Source organism: Orcinus orca, chromosome 19, assembly GCF_937001465.1.
Source record: "Orcinus orca chromosome 19, mOrcOrc1.1, whole genome shotgun sequence".
Taxonomy (NCBI): domain Eukaryota; kingdom Metazoa; phylum Chordata; class Mammalia; order Artiodactyla; family Delphinidae; genus Orcinus; species Orcinus orca.
The window spans coordinates 32268156-32295284 of record NC_064577.1 but is presented as its reverse complement, the minus strand read 5'-3'; the positions used below and the strand labels follow the sequence as shown (position 1 = coordinate 32295284).

The 27129-nt window shown below is 48.5% G+C and overlaps 1 protein-coding gene across 2 annotated transcripts in view; it reads right to left on the bottom strand.

The window, feature by feature from the left end:
• RNF213 (ring finger protein 213) overlaps positions 1-27129 on the bottom strand; it is a 112625-nt gene that overhangs the window by 75230 nt on the left and 10266 nt on the right. Inside the window, exons 4-12 of one of the 2 annotated variants that reach the window (XM_033438679.2) lie at positions 22131-22280; positions 12417-12941; positions 12015-12137; positions 11254-11429; positions 10523-10681; positions 9987-10189; positions 4768-5051; positions 3762-4018; positions 2434-2631 (exon numbers count right to left, since the gene is read on the bottom strand). In XM_033438679.2, coding sequence (XP_033294570.1) covers positions 2434-2631; positions 3762-4018; positions 4768-5051; positions 9987-10189; positions 10523-10681; positions 11254-11429; positions 12015-12137; positions 12417-12941; positions 22131-22280 — 2075 coding nt within the window. The remainder of the gene's footprint in view (positions 1-2433; positions 2632-3761; positions 4019-4767; positions 5052-9986; positions 10190-10522; positions 10682-11253; positions 11430-12014; positions 12138-12416; positions 12942-22130; positions 22281-27129) is intronic. The other variant, XM_033438682.2, reaches the window with a different exon arrangement.

Here is a 27129-nt window from a genome sequence, read left to right as displayed (position 1 = left end):
GCTGCAATGAACACAGGGGTACAGATATCTCTTTGAGATACTTATTTCATTTCCTTGGGCTACATACCCACAAGTAGGACTGCTGGCAATCCTATGGCAATCCTATGGGAGTTCTTTTTTTAACTTTTGATACTGTTTTCCATTGTGGGTGCAATAATTTATGAACTAAGCATGTGGATGCGTGAATAAGCAAGTGCCCTGGATCAAACAGTTTATGCAAACCCAGTCTGGGGAAGGTCTTTAAATTATGCTGTTCTGTAACACTGCCCTGGAGACCCAAAAAGATGACAATGGGAAAGTAAATACAGCCGAGTGACACAGAAGCGACAGAGGCTACGCGAAACATATGGATGGATAAAGCTTCACTATATACTAAAGGCCACTTTTGCCTAAAAGACACGATCTTTAAGACCAATGCTAATGTTTGTCATTCTCCAGCTAAATTTCTTCTAAATAGTCAGTCTTCTAGATAAATGCCCCTTGAAGGGCAATTTAAAATATATATAATTATATAAATAATCTTAATTTGGCTTTAATTTCAAAACGTTCCAATAATAGTGAAGAAGAAATAATTCAGCTCACTCACTATTTCAATCCCTAAAAACCTATAGGCTAGATCCTATTGGATTAGGGGCGGGGAGGGCAGATGAGAGACTTGGAATAGTTTCTTTGACAAAAAACAAAGTAAATGGGGGATGTTATCTGTGCTTGGAAATAAGTGTTAGTATTAATTTTTTTGTACTGAATTTGTATTTTTTATTTAGCTTTTGTACTTAAATTTGATTTACCATTTTTCTTTTATGGATTGTGCTTTCTGTGTCTTCTCTAAGAAATCTTTCCTTGCCTCAAAATAGTACTTCACTACCTCAAGATGTGCACCTACAATGTACAAAGCCTCTGACCTGTGAAATTCTACTTTCAGGAATTTATCTTGAGGAAATAATTGGACAGGGAAAATTACAAAGAAGTGCATCAAAGCATGCTTACAAAGCGAAAGTGCAGAAATAATCCAAGCGTCCAGGCACAGAGAACCGGCTAAATCAAATTTGCAACACTAAGCAGTCAATACAAAAGTAGGTATATATTTACTGGCAAAAAAAATCGTTCACAATATACTGTTAAATGAAAAAAAGAAGGTTGGAAAACAGGATAAAACAGAATCAATAATCTATCATAGAGGCGGGGCAGGAGGGAATTGCATGAAACCAGACAAAAGGTGCAAACTTCCAGACATAAGATAAATAAATGCTACGGATATAACGTACAACATGATAAATATAATGAACACTGCTCTGTGTTATATATGAAAGCTGTTCAGAGAGGAAATCCTAAGAGTTCTCATCGCAAGGGAGAAACTTTTTTTCTATTTCTTTAATTTTGCACCTATGAGGTAATAATAGATGTTCACTAAACTTATCGTTGGTCATCATTTTGTGATGTAAGTCAAATCATTATGCTGTACACCTTAAACTTATACAGTGCTATAGGTCAATTATATCTCAATAAAACTGTAAGAAAAATACATAATCTATCTTTTGCGGTTGATTTTTTTTTTTTTTTTTTTGCAGTACGCAGGCCTCTCACTGTTGTGGCCTCTCCGTTGCGGAGCACAGGCTCTGGATGCGCAGGCTCAGCGGCCATGGCTCACGGGCCCAGCCGCTCCGCAGCATGTGGGATCTTCCCGGACCGGGGCACGCACCCGTGTCCCCTGCATCGGCCGGCGGACTCTCAACCACTGCGCCACCAGGGAAGCCCTGTGGTTGATTTTTAAGCATATAAAGCACCCACATATCGACATTTGGACAAAACCCTGCAAATACACAGGCCAAAGTGTCAACAGCAATGATTAGCTCTGGGGTTGCAGGCCATTTTTGTATTTTTCTTTGTATTTCTTGCTTGTTTAAAATTCTTTTTTTTTAAAAAATTTAATTAAAAAAAAATTTAATTTAATTTATTTTTTGGCTGCGATGGGTCTTCATTGCTGTGCACGGGCTTTCTCTAGTTGTGGGGAGAGGGGGCTACTCTTCGTTGCAGTGTGCAGGCTTCTCATTGTGGTAGCTTCTCTTGTTGTGGAGCACGGGCTCTAAGCACGTGGGCTTCAGTAGTTGCAGCACGCAGGCTCAGTAGTTGTGGCTCATGGGCTCTAGAGCACAGCCTCAGTAGTTGTGGTGCACGGGCTTAGTTGCTCCAAGGCATGTATCTTCCCAGACCAGGGTTCGAACCCGTGTCCCCTGCACTGGCAGGCGGATTCTTAACCACTGAGCCACCAGGGAAATCCCCTAAAATCTTTAAAGAAGTAATTTAAAAAGAAGGGATACATTACTTCCATCACTAAAAGCAGGAATGAGTGGGTACTAAAAGTCCACTGGAGATCTTGGAAGCACAGTTATGATTCCAAGATTTACATATGTTAAGTGCAGGTCTGTAACTTACTGATCTGCTCTTTTTTCCCGAAACTCCGAGAAGGAGATGCCTTCAAGGGCTGCCCAGGTGTCCTCGGGCTGCACGCCTGAGTCCTGGGCTGGTGAGGACAGGTCCATGCAGTGGTGCAGCACAGGCAGGGCACACACCCAATGGTCAACCTTTCTGTCCATGCACATTTGGCACAGGTTTACCATGGATGCTCGCCAGCTAGAAAGGGAACAGAGATCCCATGTGAGCCCAGCACGGCCAGTGTCAGGCCAGCCCCGGGGGTCTGACACCCACCAGCGAAGGGACAGCTCCTCGCACAGAGCATAAGATAAGAGCGCTCCAGGTGTCTGAGCACAGAGTGACCAGATCAGGGAGAAACCTCAGGGGCCCCCTCGGCACCCCCAAAAAGCATCAGGCACTGAACTGGCCCTTTCGAAGCCCCAGAGCAAACTCCTGGTGGCATCTTTCCATCCTCCTTGACAGTGGAGGAGACAGAGGTTCAGAGAGGCATGTGATCTATGCAAGGGCCCCTGTGCCAGAGCTGGGGCTTGAACCCAGGTCATCTGGCAACAGTAAATCTACATATAAAGCAACTTTTTACATGTAAGGAAGGAGCCTATAAATAATACATGGCATGTTCCCTACAATCACAAAACACGGATGTTTCTTAAGACCTGGAAACACTTGTATATTTGCCAGTATTTCTTCTCTCTTTCAAAATGAACGGGGTTTAACTGGGTGTTTTAAATTTGTAAAACCACAAGGCAGGTAAAACTGACTGCTCAGAGAAGGCTGCCCAATATCACCCTAAAGTTCAATTCAAACAGCTCCAGAAAAAAGACCTTGGGACCATCAGAGGGTTCTGGGGCAGCGCCTCCACCCAGTGAAACATGAGTGCCTTCAGGACAGGCCGCGGCCTCCACACCACGAGTGCTCTGGGCCCAGCGCAGTGACACTCTGGCTCGTGAACTGGGCATGGCAACTGCAGAGGCCACGGGGAGGGCACCCACAGTACTTCCACAAACATCCTCAAGTCCGGCTTCGTTGTCTTACCATGACCCCCCCCCCAAGATACACGCACGTGGGGCTGAGTCATGATACACCTTGAAGCTGCTCAAAAGCAGGGTACTCAGGAGAACGTGAATAAGATGAAAACTGGTATATCGGCTAGAAGAGGCCAGCGGGACAGACACTGACGCGACAACAGTGAGCAGTAAAGTTACGGCTAGTTTTTATTCCTTGCATGTCTTCATCCATTCTCTGACAAGCACTTATTTTTATAATCAGATAAAAACCATTAGAGAGCTAGAAAATCTTTACACACACACACACACACACACACACACTACCTCTGAGATGTTTCAAGGATGTGGATCAGATCCTTGCGAAGGGCATCCGGTGAACTGGCATTCGAGCAAAGGAGGCAACAGAGTGAGCTCAGGTCACTTTCCGGTAAGAGAAAGTGAAATTTTTCCACTGAGAAAAGGACAATCAGGCCCATTCTCAATTTACTCCTCACCGGGCAGTCTTCAGGCAGAGGGTCCGCCCTCATTTCCAGAAATGGTGCCATTTTCTTTGTCAAACATTCCCACAGGTGCTTTCTCACCTGCTCCCAGGAGAAAAGGGAGATACAGAACCACGGCATTGAACCCACCAGAGGTGTCAAGAGCTGCCCATCACTATGCTTACTTCCCCATCAGTTGGGCAGGGAGGGCTCTGTGGAGGGGTCACCCACTGCCTGCCTCCCCACTAAACCCTGAGCATCCCCCTCGCCCTGGGTCTTCGGGAGGTGCCGCCACTGGCACGTCCAAAGGCCTCAGCATGATGGAGGGGCTATCAAGTGGGGGCTCCTGAGCCTTATAAGGATACACTGGTCATCTCAGGTGTGGCTCCAGGTCTGTCTCAGAAATGCCTAAGCCATACCACAGAGCAGGTGGAGATGCAGTGAAGGGCACCAGCCTTCTTGTGGTGGAGGGGAAGGGCAGGTGAGGGGGCGGGACCAGTGGTGGAGGGGGGCAGGTGAGGAGTTGGGACCAGTGGGGGAGGGGGGCAGGTGAGGAGGTGGGACCAGTGGGGGAGGGGGGCAGGTGAGGAGGTGGGACCAGTGGGGGAGGGGGGCAGGTGAGGAGGTGGGACCAGTGGGGGGGGCAGGTGAGGAGGTGGGAGGAGGAAGAAAATGCGGAGAACAAAGAATTCCCTAGAGGTGGTACTAGGAGAAAAGGGACTGAAATATCCTGCCCCCATCCACCTGGTCCACTGATTCTAGGGGTCATCTGGCCACTAGGAGGTGGAGTGATGCTGAGTGCCCAGGAGGAAGAGAAGGGAGCTGTTGCTGACACCCCTGAGACCTGGTACCTCCTTCTCTTCGTACTGCAGAGTGCTCCACAGCTGTTCTTCTCCTTCATAGATCATGGGCACCCGAATGACAGAATAAAACTGCTGGAACTGGGTGAAAAAGTTCTTTAAATTGATGGCATTCCAGGTCTCAAGGATGCTGAAGATGCGGTCCAGCATGACCGCAGCCGCGATCTGCTTCCCTTTCACCAAGTCTTTCCTTATACCATCTGTTAGAAAATCCACCCATTTCTGGAACTTCCCAGGGGGCCTCTTACAAATTATATCATCGTACTGGTGCCAGTCTAAGATTAAAAGAGCAATGTTATACTTAGGAGCATCAAAACCACTAGACCTGGACACTCCACCCTGGAAGGCTGATCTTGACCAGAAGAAATAGGATGAAGGAGCCAAGGAAGGGAAGAAAGACAGGAACGTCACAGAACGTGGTAAATGGAAGGCAGCCAACACTTGCTCCATCCAGGTACCCATCCACAGATAAACAACAGGGGGCCTGGCCCCTGGGTGGAGCACGGCTGTTTAGGACAAGTAACCTGGACACCCTACAGTGAATTGAGTGAGGCACACGATTCAGCTGCCCTGAAAATACTTGAAACATGTCTTTGTCGAACTAGATGGTTCAGCACAATTGGTACATGAGTTCCTTAGAAAATGACCACACAGAGGTCAAAAATTTCCTACTGAAACTGCATCCCTCACTAGCACTTGTGCACCATTTTGGTATGTTACTTGGTGCAAGTGCCCATTTCCTCTGTCCTGGGAACCGTGGTGCCCACTCCATGAAGGACGGTATAGGTCACATGGCAGACAAAACAGCCCTTGACATGGCGCAAGGGCTGAACCCATGGCTGCTCTTATAACCAGCTGAAATGATATGAGTACAGACCTAGAAAACCCAGGAAAATCAATTGTCAAATAATTAGAAGGCAAAGAGGTCAGTAAGGCACCAGAGGCAACACAAGTACATAAAAACAGCCATGAAAATCAGGAAGTCCAGCCTCTGCACAGGTCTCCTTCTCCTCACTGTGCAGTCTGCTCTTTGCTGGAAGTCCCTACTCAGCCATCCCTGCCCCATCCTGGCCCTGCCCAGCGATAACTTGGAATCACTGTTTGGATCTGACCTCAGGCATCACCTCCTGTGGAAGCTTTTCCTGCTCCATATGGTGTGGGACACAATGGCTCTCTCTCGGTTTTATAAAAATGCTCTTCCAGACAAAAGGTGAGTGAGAGCTGCTGGCCTGGAATGGCCAGTGCTGTGGAGGTGAAGGGAGTACCAATCAATGTCCTGGGCATGGGATACCCTCGACGCCAGGACGGTGGGACAGAGAGGGCCATTAATGGTCTTGGTCTTGAAGAATCTACTAGCAGAAATAAAATATTTAAGTTCCAAACCCCCAGAGAAAAGAGAAAGAAAATCCAAAAGTTAGAAAAAGTACAAAAAAGAACAAGGAAACAAGGTAGAGAGAAAAGACATGATTATTTGTCAAAAGTTGAGTCTTCCACTGACAGTCTCAATTCATGCCAATGGGCTAAATTCACCCATTAAGGATGATTAGATTGGGAATTCCCTGGTGGTCCAGTGGTTAGGACTCTGCGTTTCCACTGCACGGGGCACAGGTTCGATTACCAGTCTGGGAACTAAGATCCAGCAAGCCATGCGGCACGGACAAAAGAAAAAAAAAAAAATGATGATCACATTGAATGGAAAGAAAAAAAAAACAAACCAACAACAGTCCAGCGAAACAGAGACGGGGCTGCAAGAGTTGAACTTGAGGGCAAACAGCAAGAGTTGGGACAAAAGCAGAGAGGCTAAGAGGGTAGGCAAGGAATGCAGACACAGCAGAATCAGTTTCAGGCAAAACACAGCACAAGGAAAAAGGCACTGGAAGGGACAGAGTGCTCGTGATGGCTGTTTCTGCCACCAGCACACATATCTGCCGTCTGGGTCTCCCCCATGTCACAGGGCTGGAGCCCAGAACCTCCATTCTGCCCGCCTTGCCACAGTGGGTTCTACCAATGAGAGCACTCACAGGAGGCTTAGAAGGAGGGAGAGGGGAGGGAAGTCATCTCTCTCTCTGTTTATTGGGACTGATGAAAACTACATTTATTTAAGATAAACCACCACCACACCAAATAAAACAAAGCACAAAACTTCTCTCAATCAACAAGAGTGCCTTCCAGACACTCCTCCCAAATTACCTGCATTGATGATGTCAGGGGCTGGGGCACTTCCCCACCTGGGCTCAAGTAGTGACCTCCAGACCCTCGGAAGCCAACAAAGGCCCTCCCTGGCACTCCCATCAGGCCTTCCATTGGTTACTATGACTGACCTCCTTACTGCTTAAAACTCCTGATTTAACCCAACTCACCAGGGTACCATCTCCCAGGGAGCTCCAATGTCAACCTACCAACAGGGCATCTAAATAGAACGGCCCACACCAAGAAGTAGGCAGTTTAAGTGCCCGTGCAACAATAAGGAAAAAGCTTTAACACTCATTTTTTAAAAAAGCTTGCAAAGTATAATTATTGAAAAACACTAGAACAATATCACGATTAAGAAAAAAGCATCTGAAAATAATCTGGCAATTCTGAGTTACTCTACAACCTAAAACTCTGCTTAATGATAAACAGCTCATACTACTCAATATCAAAAGACAAACAACCCAATCAAAAAATGGGCAGAAGACCTAAACAGACATTTATCCAAAGAAGACATACAGATGGCCAACAGGCACATGAAAAGATGCTCAACAGCACTAATTATTAGAGAAATGCAAATCGAAACCACAATAAGGTATCACCTCACACTGGTCAGAATGGCCATCATCAAAAAGTCTACAAATAAATGCTGGAGAGGGTGTAGAGAAAAGGGAACCCTCCTACACTGCTGATGGGAATGTAAATTGGTACAGCCACTATGGAAAACGGTATGGAGGATCCTTAAAAAACTAAAAATAGAGCTACCATATGATCCAGCAATCCCACTCCTGGGCACATATCCAGAAAAGATGAAAACTCTATTTCGAAAAGATACATGCACACCAATGTTCACTGCAGCATTATTTACAATAGCCAAGACATGAAAGTAACCTAAGTGTCCATCAACAGATGAATGGATAAAGAAAACATTATATGTGTGTGTGTGTGTGTGTGTGTGATGGAATATTACTCAGCCATTAAAAAAGAACGAAATATTGCCATGTGCAGCAAGTGGATGGACCTAGAGAATATCATATTAAGTGAAGTAAGTCAGACAGAGAAAGAAGAATATTATACGATATCACTTGTATGTGGAATCGAAAAGATAATACAAATGAATTTATTTACAAAACAGAAACAGACTCACAGACAAAGTAAACAAACATGGTTACCAAAGGAGAAAGTGAGGGGGAAAAGGATAAGTTAGGAGTACAGGATTAAGAGATATACACTACTGCATATAAAATAGATAAGCAACAAGGATTTACTGTATAGCACAGGAAACTATATTCAATATCTTATAATAAGCTATAATGGAAAATAATCTGAAAAAATATATATATATATAAAACTGAATCACTTTGCTGTACACCTGAAACTAACACAACAACTAACTATACTTCAATGAAAGAGAGAGAGAGAGAGAGAGAAAGAAAGGAAGGAAGGAAGGAAGGAAGGAAGGAAGGAAGGAAGGAAGGAAGGAAGGAAGGAAGAAAGGGAAAGAAAATCTTTTTAATGGACTTTAAAATGATTGTCTCTGTGTTGAAAAGCGCATCTCTATCTGGTTTGACAGCTTAAGTACCAGGACCCAGCCAGATAAAATCTGAAGTGACTAAGGCAGTGCTTCTTAAATAAGAGCAAATGGGACCTGCTATCCCAAATCACTACCACCTCCTCCGGCAAGAATAGATCAGCATCAGCTCTTGTCTGATGAGGGGTCACCTCAAGCATGGAAACAGCCAGTTTGGATCATCCAGCAAGTACAGGGCAAAACCAGAAAGTATCGCAGGGCTCTGTTCTTTGGTCAGCCCATACAGGATAGAGTCTTTTGGAGGCGATCAAGTCAACACTTGGGCACATTTAAAAAGAGAGCATGACTCTAGTTTCTTCTCTGTCTCTTTGGGCCAGTTCAAAATGACCAAGCACCTGCCCCACTGACCTCAATCGCTGTCAGCCCAACAGAGGTCCCAGCCACGGGCAGCATCAACTGCAAAGACACCTCCAGATGATTCCAAAGCCCAGCCAGCAAATCACTCCCAGCTTTCAGGACTTCCTAGCTGAGGCCCCAGACGTCAGAGAGCAGAAACCAGCCAGCCCTGCTGTGCTCCATCCAAACTCCTAACCCACACAAGTCATGAGTATAATTAAAAAAATAAATAAACAAAGCACCTGGTCTTGGTGACAGACTGGAACATCTCTCTCAAAAGCTGACAGATGGATCTTTTTAAACAAGGACTTTAATATTAAACAGGCTTTATCTAATAGATATACATACAGCTTTTGAGTCACAAAATTCATTATCCATTCTTTCTGAGCATACGTGGAATATTTATGACAGACCAAGAAGTCAGTCACAAAGAAGATCTAAGCAAGTTCCTAAAAGTAGAACCCATATAGACTCTCTATATAGAACACATGCACATGTACACACACACACAAATACACACGCACACTGGACACACACACCTGACACACACACAAACACCACACACACTGCATACAGTGAGTAGAAAACAGAGCACAGAAAGAAGAATTAGATAACAGACAAGAGAAAGAAAGAGAAACAGAATAAAGTGAAAAAAAGAAAATAGAAGAGTGACACTTACGACAGACAGCAGGGGGCAGTGGACCAGCCCTTCATGGCTTCTGCTGGATGTCTTATTCACAGTCGCCATTTGGAAATCTGGGAAGGGCTTGTGGTCCTGGCAGCCCTGTTTCCCTTGCCCTTGCCCCTGCTCACTGCTGCCCCTCTAGGCCCCAGTCCCGTTACTTCCCAGCAGCTCTATCTTCTCTCCTTTCCCTTAGTAAAAATCCTTTCCCTTGTTTACTCTTGTGAGGGGTTAAGCCAACCTGATCAGAAACATGCTTCCAAGCTCAGGTTTATGAAACATAGAGCTGGGGGGGTAGGGCAGAGCCAATGCCAAGCAAAGAGGACCCACACGGGCCAAGGAAAGCCTTTGATCCCCAGGAGGAACGTCCAGCCTTCTGAGCTCCGACCAGGAGCCCAGCCTGAGGCTTACCTCCCGAGCCCAGAAGGGAAGATTTCACATGGAGACAGCGGTTCACGTGCTCGCCTTCCTTCTGCTGACATTTGTAAATGACCTCATACTCCACAGGTCCCTTGCCTCGCCAGAGGACGTACTTGTATGGAATGGGCTTATCCAGGTGCTGCTTAGAAATGATGGTTCTGCCTTCAACAAGGGACCCGTTCTCATGTAGGTCTCTGTGAATAAACAGGACACCAGCCCGTTATCCAAAAATCCTCTCCCAGAAATCTTCATTCTTCTCAAACATAGCACGGAGTGCAGACCCAGAGCTATAAATCGATGCTGACTGAGAGGATGTTTCCGGAACAAGGCATGGTTTTCATGCAGAGACAGAAAACAGGCCAAGGTGAAGTATGACAAAGAAGTGCATTATAGGGAAGAGTTGTTTGAAATATTCATCTTCCCAAAGTTCTAAGGGTTAATCAACTTGATAAAAATTATGATTTCAATGTATTTCAAAGACTGGATGTTCTGTACATTTCCTTACAGGCCTACTGGGATATACTCACTTGGTGTAGTACATCTCGCAGACATCATGATTCCATCCGGGCTTCCCAAATTCTTCTCCGCCCCTGACAAACACTTTGTGTTGCCTGGGGTTGAACTGGAAATGTTTTGAAATGATTGCATGGAAGTACACCGTGATTCCTTCCAAGGAGCTCAGTGGGCTGGGGGAAAGCCACGGAGGAAAACACCGATTATATCTGGATCAGTCTACCTCTCTGCACACACACACACTTACCCCCCCACACACACACAGGCACACGTGTGCACACAGGATCCTTGTTTCTTGGCTGTGCACTAAGACACACCCCAACAAAGTGCAAGAGCGTCCACACTTCAGACAGGCTGTCTGCCGTGTGGGTGCCCTCGGCTCTCCCTCTACAGTGGAGAAGAACAGTGGGCGCGGTGGGGGGGGTGATCTCTGCCCAGCTCCGAGGGGCTGAGGGCTGTGGCAGGAGGGGGTGGCTGAGTACTCTGGGACGTGACAGCCTCTCTCCTGACTTCTGTAAGGCCCGTGCTGCCTCAGGGACCCCAGGGACCATATTACAGAGCATTTCACCTGAGCAAGGAATTGGAACAGGTGCCCCTCCACTGCCTACCTCCTGAGTGTTCCCCTTTCCCCCAAGACTCAACAAGAGGGCAAGGTGGGAATCTCCTCTGGGGTGACATGGCCCCTTCCAGCCCCCGCTCAGGGTGGGGACCAGGCCTGTGCCGCCCCGAGCCGGGTCACACCCACCACTCCTTAGCTCCGTGTGAGCTCTCCCTCTGGCTCCTTTGCTCCCTCTCATTTTTCACGGTGGCTGCATTATTTCTGTTATTCCCCTCTGGCTTCTTCGGGTCCTTCGGCTTGGCCTTCTCATTTTCACCTGCTTTTCCTCCAGAAACACCCGTCTGGTCCTTGGTTGCAGCTTCCTGGAACAAGCACCCAAACCCCAATCTTGATGACCAGCCTCCACGTTTGCCCCCAACAGGGGATGCTTCTCATAGCCGCCAGAGTGGTCACATTCCTTCCCTGCTCAGAACCTTCGAATGCCTTCTGGTCCACCTACCACAGCCTCCCAGGACTCCTCTCCGCACCGCTGTCAATGGCCCCTCTTTCCTGCTGCTCCCTGAACAGGTCCACCACACTCTACCTGGGGGCCTTTGCTCGTCCCCAGACAGCCACGCGACTCGCCTGTCACTCTTTCAGATCTCCTTGGAAGGCCTTGCCTGGCACCCACCTCCAACACCTCAGCCCCTCGCCCTACTTCTCTCCGCGGCACTTCTCACAGCCTGACTTCACTTTCTCTTTCTCCCCACTAGAATGTGAGCTCCGAAAGGCAGGAGCTGGTCTCATTTCAAATGTTAGGCTGCACCCCCAGCACCTAACACATATTCACCAAATGATTAAATTGAGCTGTGGAAGGAACGGGGCCAAAAGGAGCAGCCCATGGGACAAACAGCAAGGACGGGGACGGCTTCCTGGAAAGCCGACCAGGTCGGAATGAGACGCTTTACCTGGTGGTTGTCTCGGGAAGCAGGGACACTTGTGGGAGGCTGTTTCATTTTCTCAGTCTGATTTTTAACTTCTTTCCCAACTCTTTTCCCTGCATCAGCTGGCTCAGCTGCAGCAACACTTGCCTGGAAGAAATAAAGACCCCAAAACATCAGGGCCAACAGGACAAAATGGACAGGGAAACTCTGACTCAGTGGCATAAGGGTAAGTATATGCCACCAGCCCAGTGACAGGGGTCAGCAGCTCGGGGTGGAAGGGCAGCCCCTTCCACAGCCCCCCTTCCCAGGGAGCAAGTGCCAGTGGACACCCTTCCCAGACAGTGAAGTACTGTCAGAACTGCACTGCACAGCAAGGTGTCGAGACATAGCAGGCCAACCCCGGTCGTCACTCCCCTAACAACTCACCCCAGAGGCAGGGGCCCTGGCCTGCTGCCCAGTGGCCCGCGGCTCTTTCCCGGGCCTGGAGTGGTCCCCCTTTGGCTCAGGCAGTGGGAGCTCCTGAGCAGCATCTCTCTCCCTAGGAGGGCCTTCACTGGCAGAAGTGGGGAGGCCTTTGCCCTCGGAGGGGTTTGGGGAGTGGTGGTCCTTCCCTTCCGGGAAGGCTCCTCCCAGAGTCTGGTCCTGGGATACCGGGCTGCTCAGAGACTCGGTGTCCGTAGCTGCTTCTACTCCTCTCGCAACCTGGCCCTGCAGAGGGCGGCCCACAGCCTCCAGCGGCGTCTTGTCCACACTTGGGGGCTGGCTTGTCTGGTGGGTGGGACCACCCTGCTGAGCTGGGCTTTGGGGTGGGGCTGTGTCCGGGAGCTCAGGGTTTGCAAGCGAACTCAGACTACAGGGGCCCAAGAGGGATGAGGACAAGGGATCCAACTCTGCAGACGTGGAAGCATTCTGATTCCTTTTCTTCCTTTTTCTCCTTTTTCTCCCTTTCCTCTAAACAGAAAAAGAGACACACATGTTATTTCTCAGGTTTACTATACTCTCACCAATGTTTTCCTCCAATTTCCTTTCAATTTCTGAAGTACGTCAAGTGTAGCTCGACCAAACCACCTTACATCTGTTAAATCTACCATTTCTTTACCTTGGAAAGAATGAAATTGAGACACAAAGTGAATGGGAGTGGTGAACAGAGGGGAGGGACAAGTGGGGAGCAGTGATGGTCACATGCTTCGTTCTGTCCAATCCAAGCTGAGACCCTCACATGGAATTCCTTCCCATGGGACATCCTTTAAGGATGGCTTTCAAATGTTAGAAAGCAGGTACAGGTCCCCACACATCATACTCCATATACGTATTATGTACAAAATAGAGATGGAAGAATGAACAGAAGTCTAAGTAGTTCCTTCCTGCACCCGCACTGGCATGTTACACCTCTGCCTGAGATCCTTGCTCAAAGGCAAGAATCCTCAACTTCAGAATCAGAGATGGAGCCTGTGAGAAGCAGGAGTGGCAGGACCCTTTGAGGACCCCATGGGGCTGGATGCCCTGCACGCTTGGGGATCCTGCTCTGGAGCAAGTATTCATTGGTTCATTAAGTGCTAGTAATCATGCCTGAGCTGAGTCCCCGCGAGAGGGAGACGGAAGGCCTCGGGGTTTCTCTGCACATGGAGTGGGGCAGCCTTGCTCTGGGTCAGCTTCCAGATTTTCTCCAAGAATCCTGACCAAACTTCGTGCCCATCTGCTCGAAACAAGCAACATGACACACAGGCCACCCTGGATGGCAATTTCCCAGCCTGACACTGACCCCTGCTAACATCGCAGTAGAAAGAGGCTTAAGAAAGGTCATTCGAGGCAGTCACTTCCCCAGCTTCCAGGGCGTACAGATCTCTGAAGATTTTGCCAACATACTGATGGTGACTCAGCACGTCTGGAGGACCCAAGGTTCTACATTTCCATGGTGCTGCTGCCAGACCAGGCCTGCTCTGTGAGCACGAGGACCAAGCAGCTCCCTACCCCAGGCGCCCGACTGATCCGACTGGCCTGGGGGCACGGGCACCAGCATCTCCATTAGCTTTCCTGGTGGTCCTGACATGAAACCTCACTGGGAACCACAGGTCAGACCAGCAGAAAGCTGTGTGCGGACCCCACAGCCCCAAGCCCTTTGCAGAATCTCCTTTTTCAGCGTGAGGCTAGCTTAAATCAAGTCGCTTAGTTCTACACTGATTTACCAAGGAACCTGGAACGTTGTCCTAAGCGCATGGAACAAGAAAGTAAGACACGTTCCTCCCCTATGAAGTTGATGGTTTAGTAGGAGAGAAAGACTAAAAACAAATGGTTTTAGCATGTTGGAAGGACTCGCAGGCTTCCCAGGGAAGAGGCGCAGGTTGAGTCTGAAAGCCACCAAAGGCCGAGGAGGCAGTTTTATCCATTCGGCAAAGATTCCCGGGTCCTACACGTCTGAAGGTGGCCAAAGCCACAGGCTGCCTCATATGCTGACTTGCCCATCCAGAATCAAAGCGTACGTGTGGCCGGAAGACCCTGCAGGACTGGCCCTCACTGCCTGCTAACCTCATCCCCTGGCCTCCAGTATTAATCCTGTTTTTTACTTTCTGTATTTTAGGATGCTCTGGCATTTGCGGGGGCCTTGCTAATCCTGGAGAGACTGCCCCTCCCAGGGCTAGCTAATTCCCAGAGAGAGGGATCTCTCTGAGCAGATGAAAGATCTGAGCAGATCTTTCATCTGCAAACCAACTAACATGGAGCCCTGCCCCCCACCTCCTTTATCAAACTCTCCCTCCAAGCCAACATTCCCTGCCCTGAATCACCGCAGGGCCAAGTACAGGACAGCTAGACAATCCTATAACCCAGAGCCCACAAAGAGTATTCAAACCAGCCAAACCTAAACCTGCTCGAACCTGCCTGCCTTTCCCCACAAGGCAGACTCTGGGCCACGTTCTCCCCTTGCTCCTTCTCCCTCCCGTGGGGCCCTGTGGATGTGGCCCCCCTGCTGGAATCCATAAGTACCACTGACCTCTCGTGTCATCACCAGTTATACGAGCAGGGCGCCTCCTGCCTCAGGTTCTGTCTTTCCCCAGACACCTCCTTCACTTAGTCCTCTGCCCCACACCCCTCAGCAGACCACCCGGACACCCTCAGTAGGAAAGCAAACCTTCACAGCCCCGCATCTGCTTTATTTCCCTCCTTAGCCACTGTCAACTAAATATGTCTTTATTTTCTCTCCCCTCCAGGAATGAAGTCCTTGTTTTCTTCACTGCTGCATCCACAGTGTCCAGAACAATCCTTGACCCCCTATAGGTGCCTAATCACTTCTGTCTCATTAAATAAATTCCTTGGAAAGTCCCGTGTTTCCCTGTAGCACCAGCATGTTTCCTCTCCCCCTGGGACCCCACACCCCTCAGTCGGCTCTGTGATCAGATCCAAGAACAAAAGGTTTTGACTTCTGATTTCCAATTTGCCTTTCTCCCCTTTACCTTGCTTTCTCCTTTTCTTATCCTTATTTAACTGTTCTTTATATAAGCTGCTTCAAAACCCTAGAATGAGATTTAGATTTTGCACAGGTGACTTAGAGTTCTCTCAACACACGTCTATGGGGGCACGTGAGTGCCCGGCCCCCTCATGGGTCTATAGACAGGACTGGGATGTTGGCAGATCTCAGGCTGCTGGCACGCCTGCCATATAGCAAGGCTCGAGGCTAAAGTCTAAAATTTTCCTTGACAAAAATCAAGTTTATATGTATGATACTTGTTACATATTTACGTATTCCTAATTCTTGTGGTCTGTCATTTGACCACATTAGTCAGGAATATGCACACTAAAACTAAACACTGCTGATTGGGAATGCATGCACGGACCTGGGTCACAACCTCTGGATGTTGGCAGCGGATGGGGGCGGTTGGGAGGAGATCCCAATAGTTGCCCACGTTTACAATGGATGGTAGGGGGTGAGTATTCACTTAGTTAATCCTGCATTTATGTTATACATACCCTTTATAGTGGGCATAATATTTAATTAAAACATTTTTTAAATGAAGAGTTTATTGACTTGGAAGGGATGCTACCGAGCTTTCTGGGGACTGCAATGTCCTGTCTCTGGATCTGGTGGGGGTGACAAAGCTGTACACACAGCAGAACATCTAGGGGGCTCCGCCCTGAAGACCTGTGCATTTCACTCAATACCAATTATACCTCAGTTCAAAAGCTATGCTGCGGGAGCTTCCCTGGTGATGCAGTGGTTAAGAAATCTGCCTGCAAATGCAGGGGACATAGGTTCGAGCCCTGGTCCGGGAAGATCCCACATGCCGCGGAGCAACTAAGCCCATGGGCCACAACTACTGAAGCCTGCGTGCCTAGAGACCGCGCTCCACAATAAGAGAAGCACTACAAGGAGAAGACCGTGCACTGCAACGAAGAGTAGCCCCCGCTCACCACAACTAGAGATAGCCCGCGCGCAGCAACAATGCAGCCATAAATAAATAAATAAATAAATTTATAAAAAAAGAATGTACAACATTATAAAAAAAAAAAAAAGCTACACTGCGCCAGCTCTATATGCATACATAAAGGCTATTCCTATTCCTGTCCAAAGAGAATTAATTAGAAAAAAACAACAGTTTGCTACTTCTTGGGGGGGGGGGTTTGGTCAGAATACACCTCTGATTTTATAATGAGCATCAGTTTGTTTTTCCATCAAAAGAACAAAGGCTTCCCATACAGGGAGAGCAGAGAGGAGACCCCAGTCTGGGGGAAGGCAGGCCAGCTCGTTCACTCACCTGAGTGCTGGGTCAGGAGCACACAGAAGGGTGGTGCTGCGGACCCTGAAATGGTACCTATAGCAGGATGCGGGGGTGACAGGTGGGAACACTGACTTGTTGGACAGAAAGTCAGTGAAGCCGCTTGACAAAAGCTGACGTGTTGGAGGCTAAGTGGGCCCACTAGCTCTGCCCCAATTCCCAGGGGTCCTCTGCCTTCACCTGCACTGATAGTGACAGGGAGAGAGTAGAATAATTAAAGTTAGTTGAGAAATCCCACTAGGGCATTAAAGACAGAAAAGGAATTTTAAGGGAGCTTAGGAAGCTGTTGCAGGCCAATGACCACTCAAGAAAAGAATCCAGCAACCTAGCAATAATCTGCGCTACCTTGAAGGAAAACCAGGCACATCCAAGCACCAGGCACACTCAAGCCACAGGTCCTGAGAGTTAAAACACAAGACAATAGATATGGGGTCCTGGTCTTGTTACTTGAAGTCAGGGAGTGAATGGTCCCCAAAGAGTAGCATTTCTGCATGTAGTCAAGACGGGAGCATAGGTGAGGGGGGGAAAGAAACTAGGTGAAAGAGGACACTATACTGAAACCTTAGATGAATTACAATATTTTAGTGTATGTTACCATCCTTTTGCTAACACATATGTGATTTAAATAGTGCTATGATTGTCCCTGTTAGACCATATATAGGGTCAAAGGAGGAACTAATGATGTAAGCCTTGATGTCTACCCAAAAATGAGGAAGAAGGTGGTCTTCTCCCCTCCCCACTTTTTCTTTGATTATAAAAATGTAGCCCTCTTTGTTCTTGGGGCTGCGCTCCCTTGCCTGCCCACTTGTATCTGTCACAAGTGTCCTATGCTAACAAACCCACTCTTTGTCTATCGCTTTGCCTCATGCTGAATTATCTCTGTGATGAGACAAAAGAACCTGAGTTTCATTAAGTCCTGAGACCAGGTGAGCAGTTTCAATTAAAAGACAGTGGGTTCGAGTCCCCTCCTAAGTCAGGGATTGTGGGTTCAAGGCCCAATCTGAGGTGCAGCTGGGTTCGAGTCCAATCCGAGAAGGAGTGCGGTTTCAACAGCAAGTGCTTTGCCAATTCAGGGAGGACGGCAGGGCTGAGGAGAGTGTCACCTTTCCACCTGGCATCTGATCAAGCACTTCCTTCTAGTAAACAGGCACTGCCCAAGCTCCCTCTCTGCAGCCTTCCTTCCCACCGTCTCCAGACCCAGGTAACCTTTCTCAGCTTCAGTTTCCACTTCTGTAGAACTGGGATGACACATGTGGGCAGTGCTTCAGTGGGGGGAGCAGGGTGGGGGGGTCTGTCTACAAACATAAGGTGGGCTTTACAGAATCAGCAAGAGAAAAGAAACTGGGATGAGAACTAGAAAGATCAGGTTGACCCCCAGCCTGACCTATCCCAACCAGTGGTATCATTAGGACCAGGGCTGGCCTCTCAATTAGACGCTACCAACTGCAAAAGGGAACTTAGACTCCATAGTAGGGAATGCCGAGGAGGAAGTGAGGGTCCATCAGGAAAAAGTCCAACAAGAATCTCTACTAAGGGAACCACACGATTCCTGGATGTGCTGAGGAAGCCTGACTGGACCAGTTCTGGAGCCTTGGAGAGGTGCTTGGACCATCCCTGCCCCGCCAGCTGCCTGGCGTCCTGCTCCCACTCCCCAACTCCAGGAAATGGTCCCCTGAACCTCCCATTCTCAGCCAAGTGGCTCAAGCAGGATTAACTCTACTCCAGCTGCAGGGTCAGCATACCACCCTGGCCACAGTGACTGCTTCAGGGATGGGTATGTATTCCAATCACAGCCACTGAGGTTTGAGGAGAGCTTCCCCTGGGAAAGAGACGCTTCCTCTTCCTTCTCTGGAAGCCCCCGAAGGAGGCATTCTCTTGTCCCCTGAATGATGCAGTGGGAAGTGGATAACTGTGGAAGGGTCCACAGTGGTGGAGACTGCTTCTGAGAGGCCAAGGAGCTAACTGACATGAGAAAGGCAGTGCAAAGACACAGAGAGATACCCGGACTTTGGGAATATCATCTAGGTGCCCAGATTAAACCTCGCATGCAGCTAGGTCTACCTGAGGATTTCTCAGTTACGAGAGTGACAGATTCCCTTTATTGTATTAATTAACCAGAGGTGGGTTTCAATTATTTGCAACCAAAAGATTTCTAATGGTTAAAATACTCAAACTTCCGAGTAGGGTGTTTCCTTTTTACAGAAGCCCCAAATAAGTCAAGGTAATCATGTTCTAACAGCTTTGGTGCATAAGATGTCAGGCTCTGGTAGATATGCTTGGGCCACAGCATCCTCAGGGCTCCTGTATCATTCATGGCACAGTACAGGAGGATCCCTCTGTGACACGTGTGTGACCAGATGCCTTCTGGGCATCACAGAAGTTGGTGGGAGGTTTCTGACCTCATGAACAGGTGCCAGCCGCCCCCCAGGGAACATGGGTCAGGTCTGCCTTCTAGAAGGAAGGGCGCTGTCAGCAGGGAAAGAACAAGGAAGCACACACCACAGTGAGCTAGGCGACCCCGCGGAACCAGGAGGGTCTGGGAGGTGCGGCTGTGTAAAGATGGCAGTAAATGCAAGACGGACCCCTGGAGGGATGTGACCCAGTTCCTGGAAGACAACCATTGGGAGAAAGGGTGACACGGTAACAGCCCATCACGCGGACCCCAGACCACACCCCAGCCCCCAAGAGCAGACTGGTGGATGTCACCACACCTGTGGTGGCAGCCACCAGCCCAAACCCTCTTTTTAATATAACCAAAACCCTGGAATCTAAAAACATGATACCAATGAACTTATTTACAAAACAGAAATAGACTCACAGACATAAAAACAAATATGGTTATCAAAGGGGAAATGTGGGGGAGGGATAAATTAGGAATTTGGGATTAACAGATACACACTATTATATATAAAATAGATAAACAACAAGGACCTACTATACAGCAAAGGGAATATAGTCAATACCTTGTAATAACCTATAATGGAAAAGATTCTTAAAAAGGGTCTACATATGTAATATATACATAACTGAATCACTTTGCTGTACACCTGAAACATTGCAAATCAACTATACTTCAATTTGAAAAATAATAATAAAATATGTAAATAAATAAAACCAAACCCCACCCATCTGAGAGGCAACAGGGCAGCCTCTGGGCGGTGGGCATGTGCTCTCCTCTGATCACCCCTCCAGGAGAACTATCCCACATTTGCTGCCCACTTATCTCTTTCTCCTGGGAACTGCCTTTTATGTCCTTCACCCATTGTTCTGTTAGTGCATGGATGTCTTATTTCTTTGAGAGAACTGATTAGGTATTCCAGTCGTGAACCCTTTGTCACATGTTGCAAATGTTTTCTAGCCATCTGCTTTTCTACTTTATTGCTGAATGGTCCCCTCTAACTCAGAATCTGGAATATTTTTGTGCCCCTATCAGCATTTAAGGGGTTGTTTTGGTGAGCCTTAGGAATATCTATATAATTTTATAAATAGTCACCTATATTTACAAGAACTTTTAGGGTGTATTTTACTTTAAAATGGTCAACCAAGCTGGTATATATTTTAGTGTTTAGTATGAGTAAAGAACCGTTTTTTCCAAATGGTGAGCCACGGTTCAAACACCCCTTACTTAACACAACTTTACTCTCTGATACATGATGCCACCTTTATCATGTGCTCAACTGCCATAAATGCTCACATCTGCGTCTGGATGTTCTACGTCAACCCTCCCTGATGGGTCTCTGTTACTCCATTAGGATGTTATATTGCTATGTTTATAGCTTATGATACATTTTGATGTCAAATCTCCCATTTATTTTTCTACTTTTCTACATTTTTCATAGGAACTCTTGCCAATTTATACTCTAGATGGACTTTAGAGTCTTTTATCTATTTCAAAACAAAAACAAAAGCAAAAACAAACCCACTGGGAACAATACTACTTTTACACATTAATTGGCTAATTGGATGTATACATCTGAGGAGAGAACTGACATCTTTACGATATTAAACCTTCCTTCTGGGAAAATCTATTTGCAGTTTGGTTTTCCTGTTTGTGTAGATCATGAAGGGGTTCTCCACCCACCCCACCCCCCCATTTTCTGTTAGTGCTCGCACCCTGATGTCCGCTGTATTTACAAGGTGCTTTTTTTTTTTTTTTTTTCCTTCGGTACGCGGGCCTCTCACTGTTGTGGCCTCCCCCGTTGCAGAGCACAGGCTCCGGACGCACAGGCTCAGTGGCCATGGCTCACAGGCCCAGCCGCTCCGCAGCATGTGGGATCCTCCCGGACCGGGGCACGAACCCATGTCCCTTGCATCGGCAGGCGGACTCTCAACCACTGCGCCACCAGGGAAGCCCTACAAGGTGCTTTTGCTCTTTTTGTTTTTGTTTTTGGCTGTGCCACATGGCTTGTGGGATCTCAGTTCCCCAACCAGGGACTGAAGTCCGGCCCCAGGAGGTGAAAGCACCAAGTCCTAACCACTAGATGGCCAGGGAGTTCCCAAGGTGTTTCTGTTCTTAACTAACCAACAGACCCAAGCCCAGAGGCAAGACCACACCTGGTTTACATGCTTCCCCCTCACACCGAGCACCCAGTGCCCCACAGGCAGCAGCTGCTCAAATAAATCTTTGTTAAATGAATCAATGGCCATCTTACTCAGGAAAAAAGTCACCACTCTGTAAAAGACTGATAGGTAAATACCACAAACATCACTCTTCAATGTCTGAAGCCTCACTGCTTTTCCTCATAAGCAAAAATACTTCCATTACATATATTAGGTAGTTTCACTTTTGATAGTATTCGTGAAATCTGCAAGACTCACAAATGTTATAGAAAATGAAAGAAGTCGGATTTGAACTTCCAGAAACCAGAGACTAAATTTAGCGGGCTTCCTCTGCACAACCGGGGTTCAGAACACAAGCCCATAACCTCAGGCGCTGGCAGTTGCAGAGACTGGGGGTTTTCTCTAAGCCCCAGCAGAGGCTCGGCCTTTGACCCCCACCAGACTAGTCCCAGCTCCCACGGAAAACCCAGGCCCCCGCTGCTCTTTTCCATGCAGAGAATCTGTATGGCCTGTGGGGCTTTCAGGGTAAGTTTTCCCATGAACCAAAGAAGAGAGCTGCACAAGAAATTAAAAGATGGATGGAAAAGTGGGGTAGGGCGCCACATACAATAAAGCTGAAATTCAATGTTAGCAGAACATCCTCAGAGTCACAAGAGCTGACACCTAAAGGCATGGCTCCTTCCTAGACCAGTCCAGGTAGGAGTGAAAAGCACCTCCCCACCAGCCATCCTCAGCATCAGAGAAGGTGTGGGGCTCAGTTTCATGCAAGCCTCGGCGGGAGGCATCGTGTGCCACTATTTATGCAAACTACCTGCTCAGAGTCTGAAGAGCACGCGTCAGGGACCTCAAACGGGGTTGCATCCTCTTTTCTTCTTTTGCAGGCAGAGTAACTAGCAGCCTCCAGCTCATCGGATGTGGATGTGCCGCCTGCCGCATCTACAAAACCCTCTGACGCAACTTCCTGTTGAAACATGACCCCCTTCAGACAGGACAGGGTGACCACAGGCCCCGCTCCATCAGGACCTAAGGGACCCCTAACTCAGCCCCAGGCAGAGAGATGCTCTCGAGTGAGGACTAAACCAGCCCCCCAGCCTCCGGGGCGTCCAGGCTCAGCAGGCACAGGGTCCCGGGTGTAGGGGACCCAAGAAAGGGTCCTGCAGGTGGCAGGCAGAGCAAATCCATGCAGGCAAGCTGCCCCATGCTAGAGCTGGTGCCTGTAAGCCTTGGCACACCAGACCTCCCATGCAAGCAGGCCCAGGCCCTGGTTCCCTAAGCTCCATCACAACGCCTAGGCCGGTGCTTCCACACAGATGCAGCTGCGGGGACACTCCTGGAGGAGCAGGCAGCCCAGCACCTGAGGCCAGGCCTCGAGGGGGCTCTCGGGGACGAGGGGCACGCAGGGCAGTGCCCAACCCCTCTGGATGGCACACCCCAGGCAGCACAGAGCCAGTCCTGTGCCATTCCCCTTGGGTGCAGGTCAGGGGAGGGTACCTGGGCCTCCCACATGGGGGCCTCATGGCTGGCACTGCCCTCAGGGATGGACAAGGGGAAAGACCACGAGCCTCTGACCGAGTGTTGGGGAGGGCAGGCAGTCAGCGTGGAAAGGGAAGGGGAGTTCTCCGAGGGGTACTTGCAAAGGCCCAGTGGGTGAGACGGGTCAGAGCACATGGGTGGCCCAGGCGCAAAGCCCACCCCAGTCAGCGCCAGGTACCCAGGCTGGCTCCATCCCCTCCCAGAAGGAAGCCGACGATGGGAACCGAGGCGACACTGGAAGGAACCACAGGGTCAGTAGGCGCCTTCAACCCAACTCTCTGGGCTCCATCCTGTGCCCCTCTTCCTCACAGGGCGGGGGAAGCTGTCCCAGGGGAAGAATGAATCCATTTGGAAGCAAGAACCACCAAAGCCGCCCTGTCAGTCAGCACCAAAGGGCCACCACAGGAAGGGCAGGTAGGGATAGGTGCTCCCCACGGCCCGTAACCCCAACACCCCTGCACCCACTGCACGACAGCCGGGTGAAGGGCCCACTCACTCAGCGGCTGGGGATGAGGCCAAGTGGTCCGGGTCCTGGTTCTGGCCTTTTCCCTTGGTCCCCCGCATGTCATCTCACCACTGTTAGAACATCACGGCCTCGCCCGCAGGCCCTTCCGACCACGCACACGCCACTGTCTACTAGGATTATATAAGGTCACTGCAGGGACTGGCAACAGTCACAGAAGCCCTCAGGAGCTAATCACCAGACAACCCCCCAGCGTTCCTGTGTTCACTGCATCTGGCTTCTCCTGTGTGGGTAAGTGTGCATTCAGGCTTTTGTTTTTAAATCCCCTTCTATGACAATATTACACAGTTTTCTTATATCGAGGTGAAGATCGTAACATAACCTAAAGTTAACCACTTTAAAGTGCACAACTCAGTGGCATTTAGTACTGTATGGCCATCGCTTCCATGTAACTCCATCATTCTCGTCCCACCAGGAGGAACCCCGTACCCAGCCCCTGGGTGAGCTCCGGGCACCTGCGTGGCTTTCTCCAGATTCCTCACCAATCCTGGTAGCTGTTTCAAAATCTTATTCCCCAGAGGAACCTTCTTCTCAGGCTTTTTACCCCAGGCTTCCAGCACATCTGCTGGTGACCCCAGCTGGAACCTTCCACCCGGGGTGGGGGGAGCGCAGGTAGCACCTTTCCATCTGCCTTCAATGCTTTTGAGGAACACCCTCTGCACAGCTGCTTTTCCACCCTTAGAGAGTTAGTTCCAAGTCAGGTGTAAAAAAGGCAAGTGCCCTGTGTTATTCCTTCTGGGAACTCCCAGACAGGCCACAACATACTTCCTTGGGGACAGGTCTGCTCGGCCCCCTCCGGAACAGGGAGCCCACAGCAGAACATCAGAACGAGGCTGTCATCCTCAGACCACCAGCACGCGGGAGAGGAGGGCACGGCTGAGTTAAGGTTGAGCTACAGCACCACAAAGCTCTGCTACAAGGTTAAGCCCCTTTTTCTTGATTCTGCGCTCACTTGGTTACTGCAAACCTCAGACTACTTTCCAGAGTTCCAGTAAAGTTTATTCTTACAGTTCTCACTTACTGGGGTGTTTCTCTGAGGGGACAGGCCCTCGGAGTTCCCTTCTCTGCCATTTTTGCTGATATCACTCTACTATACGTTGTCCTTTATCTTTTTATTTATCTATCCGATTTGATTACAAGAATTCCTTCATATCTTTAATCTTTGACAGTAATAACAGTTGGAAGCCACAGTACTTTCTGCCATAAGGATGATACAAATGACACTCCCCAGGGTGGAATATTCAGGTGGACTCCAACATTTGGCCATAAAACACTAAGGCTGTGATAAAATCTTCAAATGAAATCTCACATGCCTGAGGTTATTTTCTGACAATGACAGTAGAGAAGCAGAAGAGCAGGGGGCACCTGCCTCACAGGGGGTCCCACCACATTACTTTCACCTGCAGGGAGAAAACTGCCCCATCGCTGCAAATGCTGACTTTTAGTCAATTTGTTCGTTTGATAGGTTTAATACAAAACCTTGCAACTCTTTTGAGTGTTTGATTCAGAGGTGGGACAGTTATACGTTTAATGGCCATTTCTATCTTCTCTATTGTGGACTATATCTATTGTTGGCCCATCTTTCTATTGGGTTGGTTACTGTTTTCTACTTGATTTCGAAGAGCTTTTGACATATTGAGGCAACTCACTCTTTGCTAAAAAAAAAATGTTATGTAAATATAAATCTTTTTATGTATATACAAGTACGTAAATACGTATTTTTCCTAAACTGTTTGCCCTTCATTTGTACTCATGATATGAGGTTTTTAATTCTTTTAAGACTTTTTCTGGAGTCACATATACCAATCTTTTATTTGTATTTTTCACCTTTGCTTTAATTACTAGAAAATCTTTCCCCATCCATGGGTCAGATAAATATTTATGTATATTTTCTCCAACTGTTTTTATACACATTAGGGTTTATTTCTGGATTAGCTATTCAGGTACATTGACTCCTCCCAAGATTCACTGTTTTGTTTTTGTGTGTGTGTGTGTGGTACGCGGGCCTCTCACTGTTGTGGTCTCTCCCATTGCGGAGCACAGGCTCCGGACGCCATGGCTCATGGGTGCAGCTGCTCCAGGGCATGTGGGATCTTCCCGGACTGGGGCACGAACCCGTGTCCCCTGCATCGGCAGGCGGACTCTCAACCACTGCGCCACCAGGGAAGCCCCAAGATTCGCTGTTTTAATGACTGGCTTTGAAACATGTTTTTGTTCATCTAATACATCAAGTCCCACTCAAGGCTTTTCTTTTTAAAAATTTTCTTGGTTATTCCTGCTCATTTTTTCTTCCAAGAGAAGCTTAAACTTACTCAGTCAAGGTTAAAAAAAAAAGCCCTAATCCTGCTGGGCTCAATACCATTTTCAATCACAGTGTCATACACTTACTTCCTAATGGTGTGTGTTTCTTGATACTCACTTTAAGAGTGTACCCAAGGGACTTCCCTGGTGGCACAGTGGTTAAGAATACACCTGCCAATGCAGGGGACACAGGTTCAAACCCTGATCTGGGAAGATCCCACATGCCATGGAGCAACTAAGTCCGTGCGCCACAACTGCTGAGCCTGCACTCTAGAGCCCACATGCCACAACAGTGAGCCTGTGTGCCACAACTACTGAGCCCACACACCACAAGTACTGAAGCCCCATGCCTAGAGGCCGTGCTCCACAAGAGAAACCACTGCAATGAGAAGCCCGCGCACCGCAATAAAGAGTAGCCCCCGCTCACTCCAACTAGAGAACGTCTGCACACAGCAACGAAGACCCAACGCAGCCAAAAATAAATAAATTTATTTAAAAAAAAAAAAAACCGTTTACCCCAAATTTCAGTGTCCGACGTGGCCCAGGATGGGAGCTGGCCATCCTGCTTTGGACAGGATTATTGTCCAAGGGGAAGGATACACTCACATATACACATCACAACTACCCCACACACTCACACACACATTCTCATATGAGTGCATACACATATACTATGTACACACATTTGCTCACACATGCATGCACACACACACTCACAAAGGGCTGCAACACTGCCAGCTGCAGTACCTCCCACACTGTCTGACCACAAAGAACAACTGAGGACCAGACAAGAAACCAGCCCCCACCAGGCAGAGAGACAATGTCCCTCCCAGTCCTGTAAGAAACCTGGGAACAGACCCGGCTGTCTGCATCTGGACAGGCTAGACTTCAGCGTGGGGAGCTCTCCCCCATCATTCTCCCTGAATCTGCCCAGGTAACTCTCTGCAAGCCTCGCCTGGACTCCAGCCTGGTCACTTACTCAGGAGACGCTCTCTCGGGGTCTGACACTTACAAGGAGAGCAGACAGCTTGGCTTCCCCTTCAAGGAAGAACGTCTGGGTAACTGGTGGCATTTCCCGAGCACCCCCCTTTCCTCAGAGCCTGGAGGCACCTTATGGACTGCATGGTCCATGCAAAACGCCCAGAGAAGAGCCAGATACCCACGTGGCAGAAGCTCAGGCACCCAGCCCCAGCCCAAGCACAGCATCTGGGAGACACGATGTGCTGGGTATATGGTGGGAGGAAAAGGAAGGGGGATGGGAAACCAGAGACCCTGCGATGAATCAGGCACAGAAGGGGCGGCTTTGGCACAGCCCAGCATGCAGGGGCCAACGGGCTGCACATCAGAGTAATAACGTTTTCCCGGAGAGGATGCTGTGGGGACATGTGGGACCTTGTTCAGCCACTGATGAAACCACAGCAAGAAACAGCATCCTTGCAGAGCAGGTGGATGG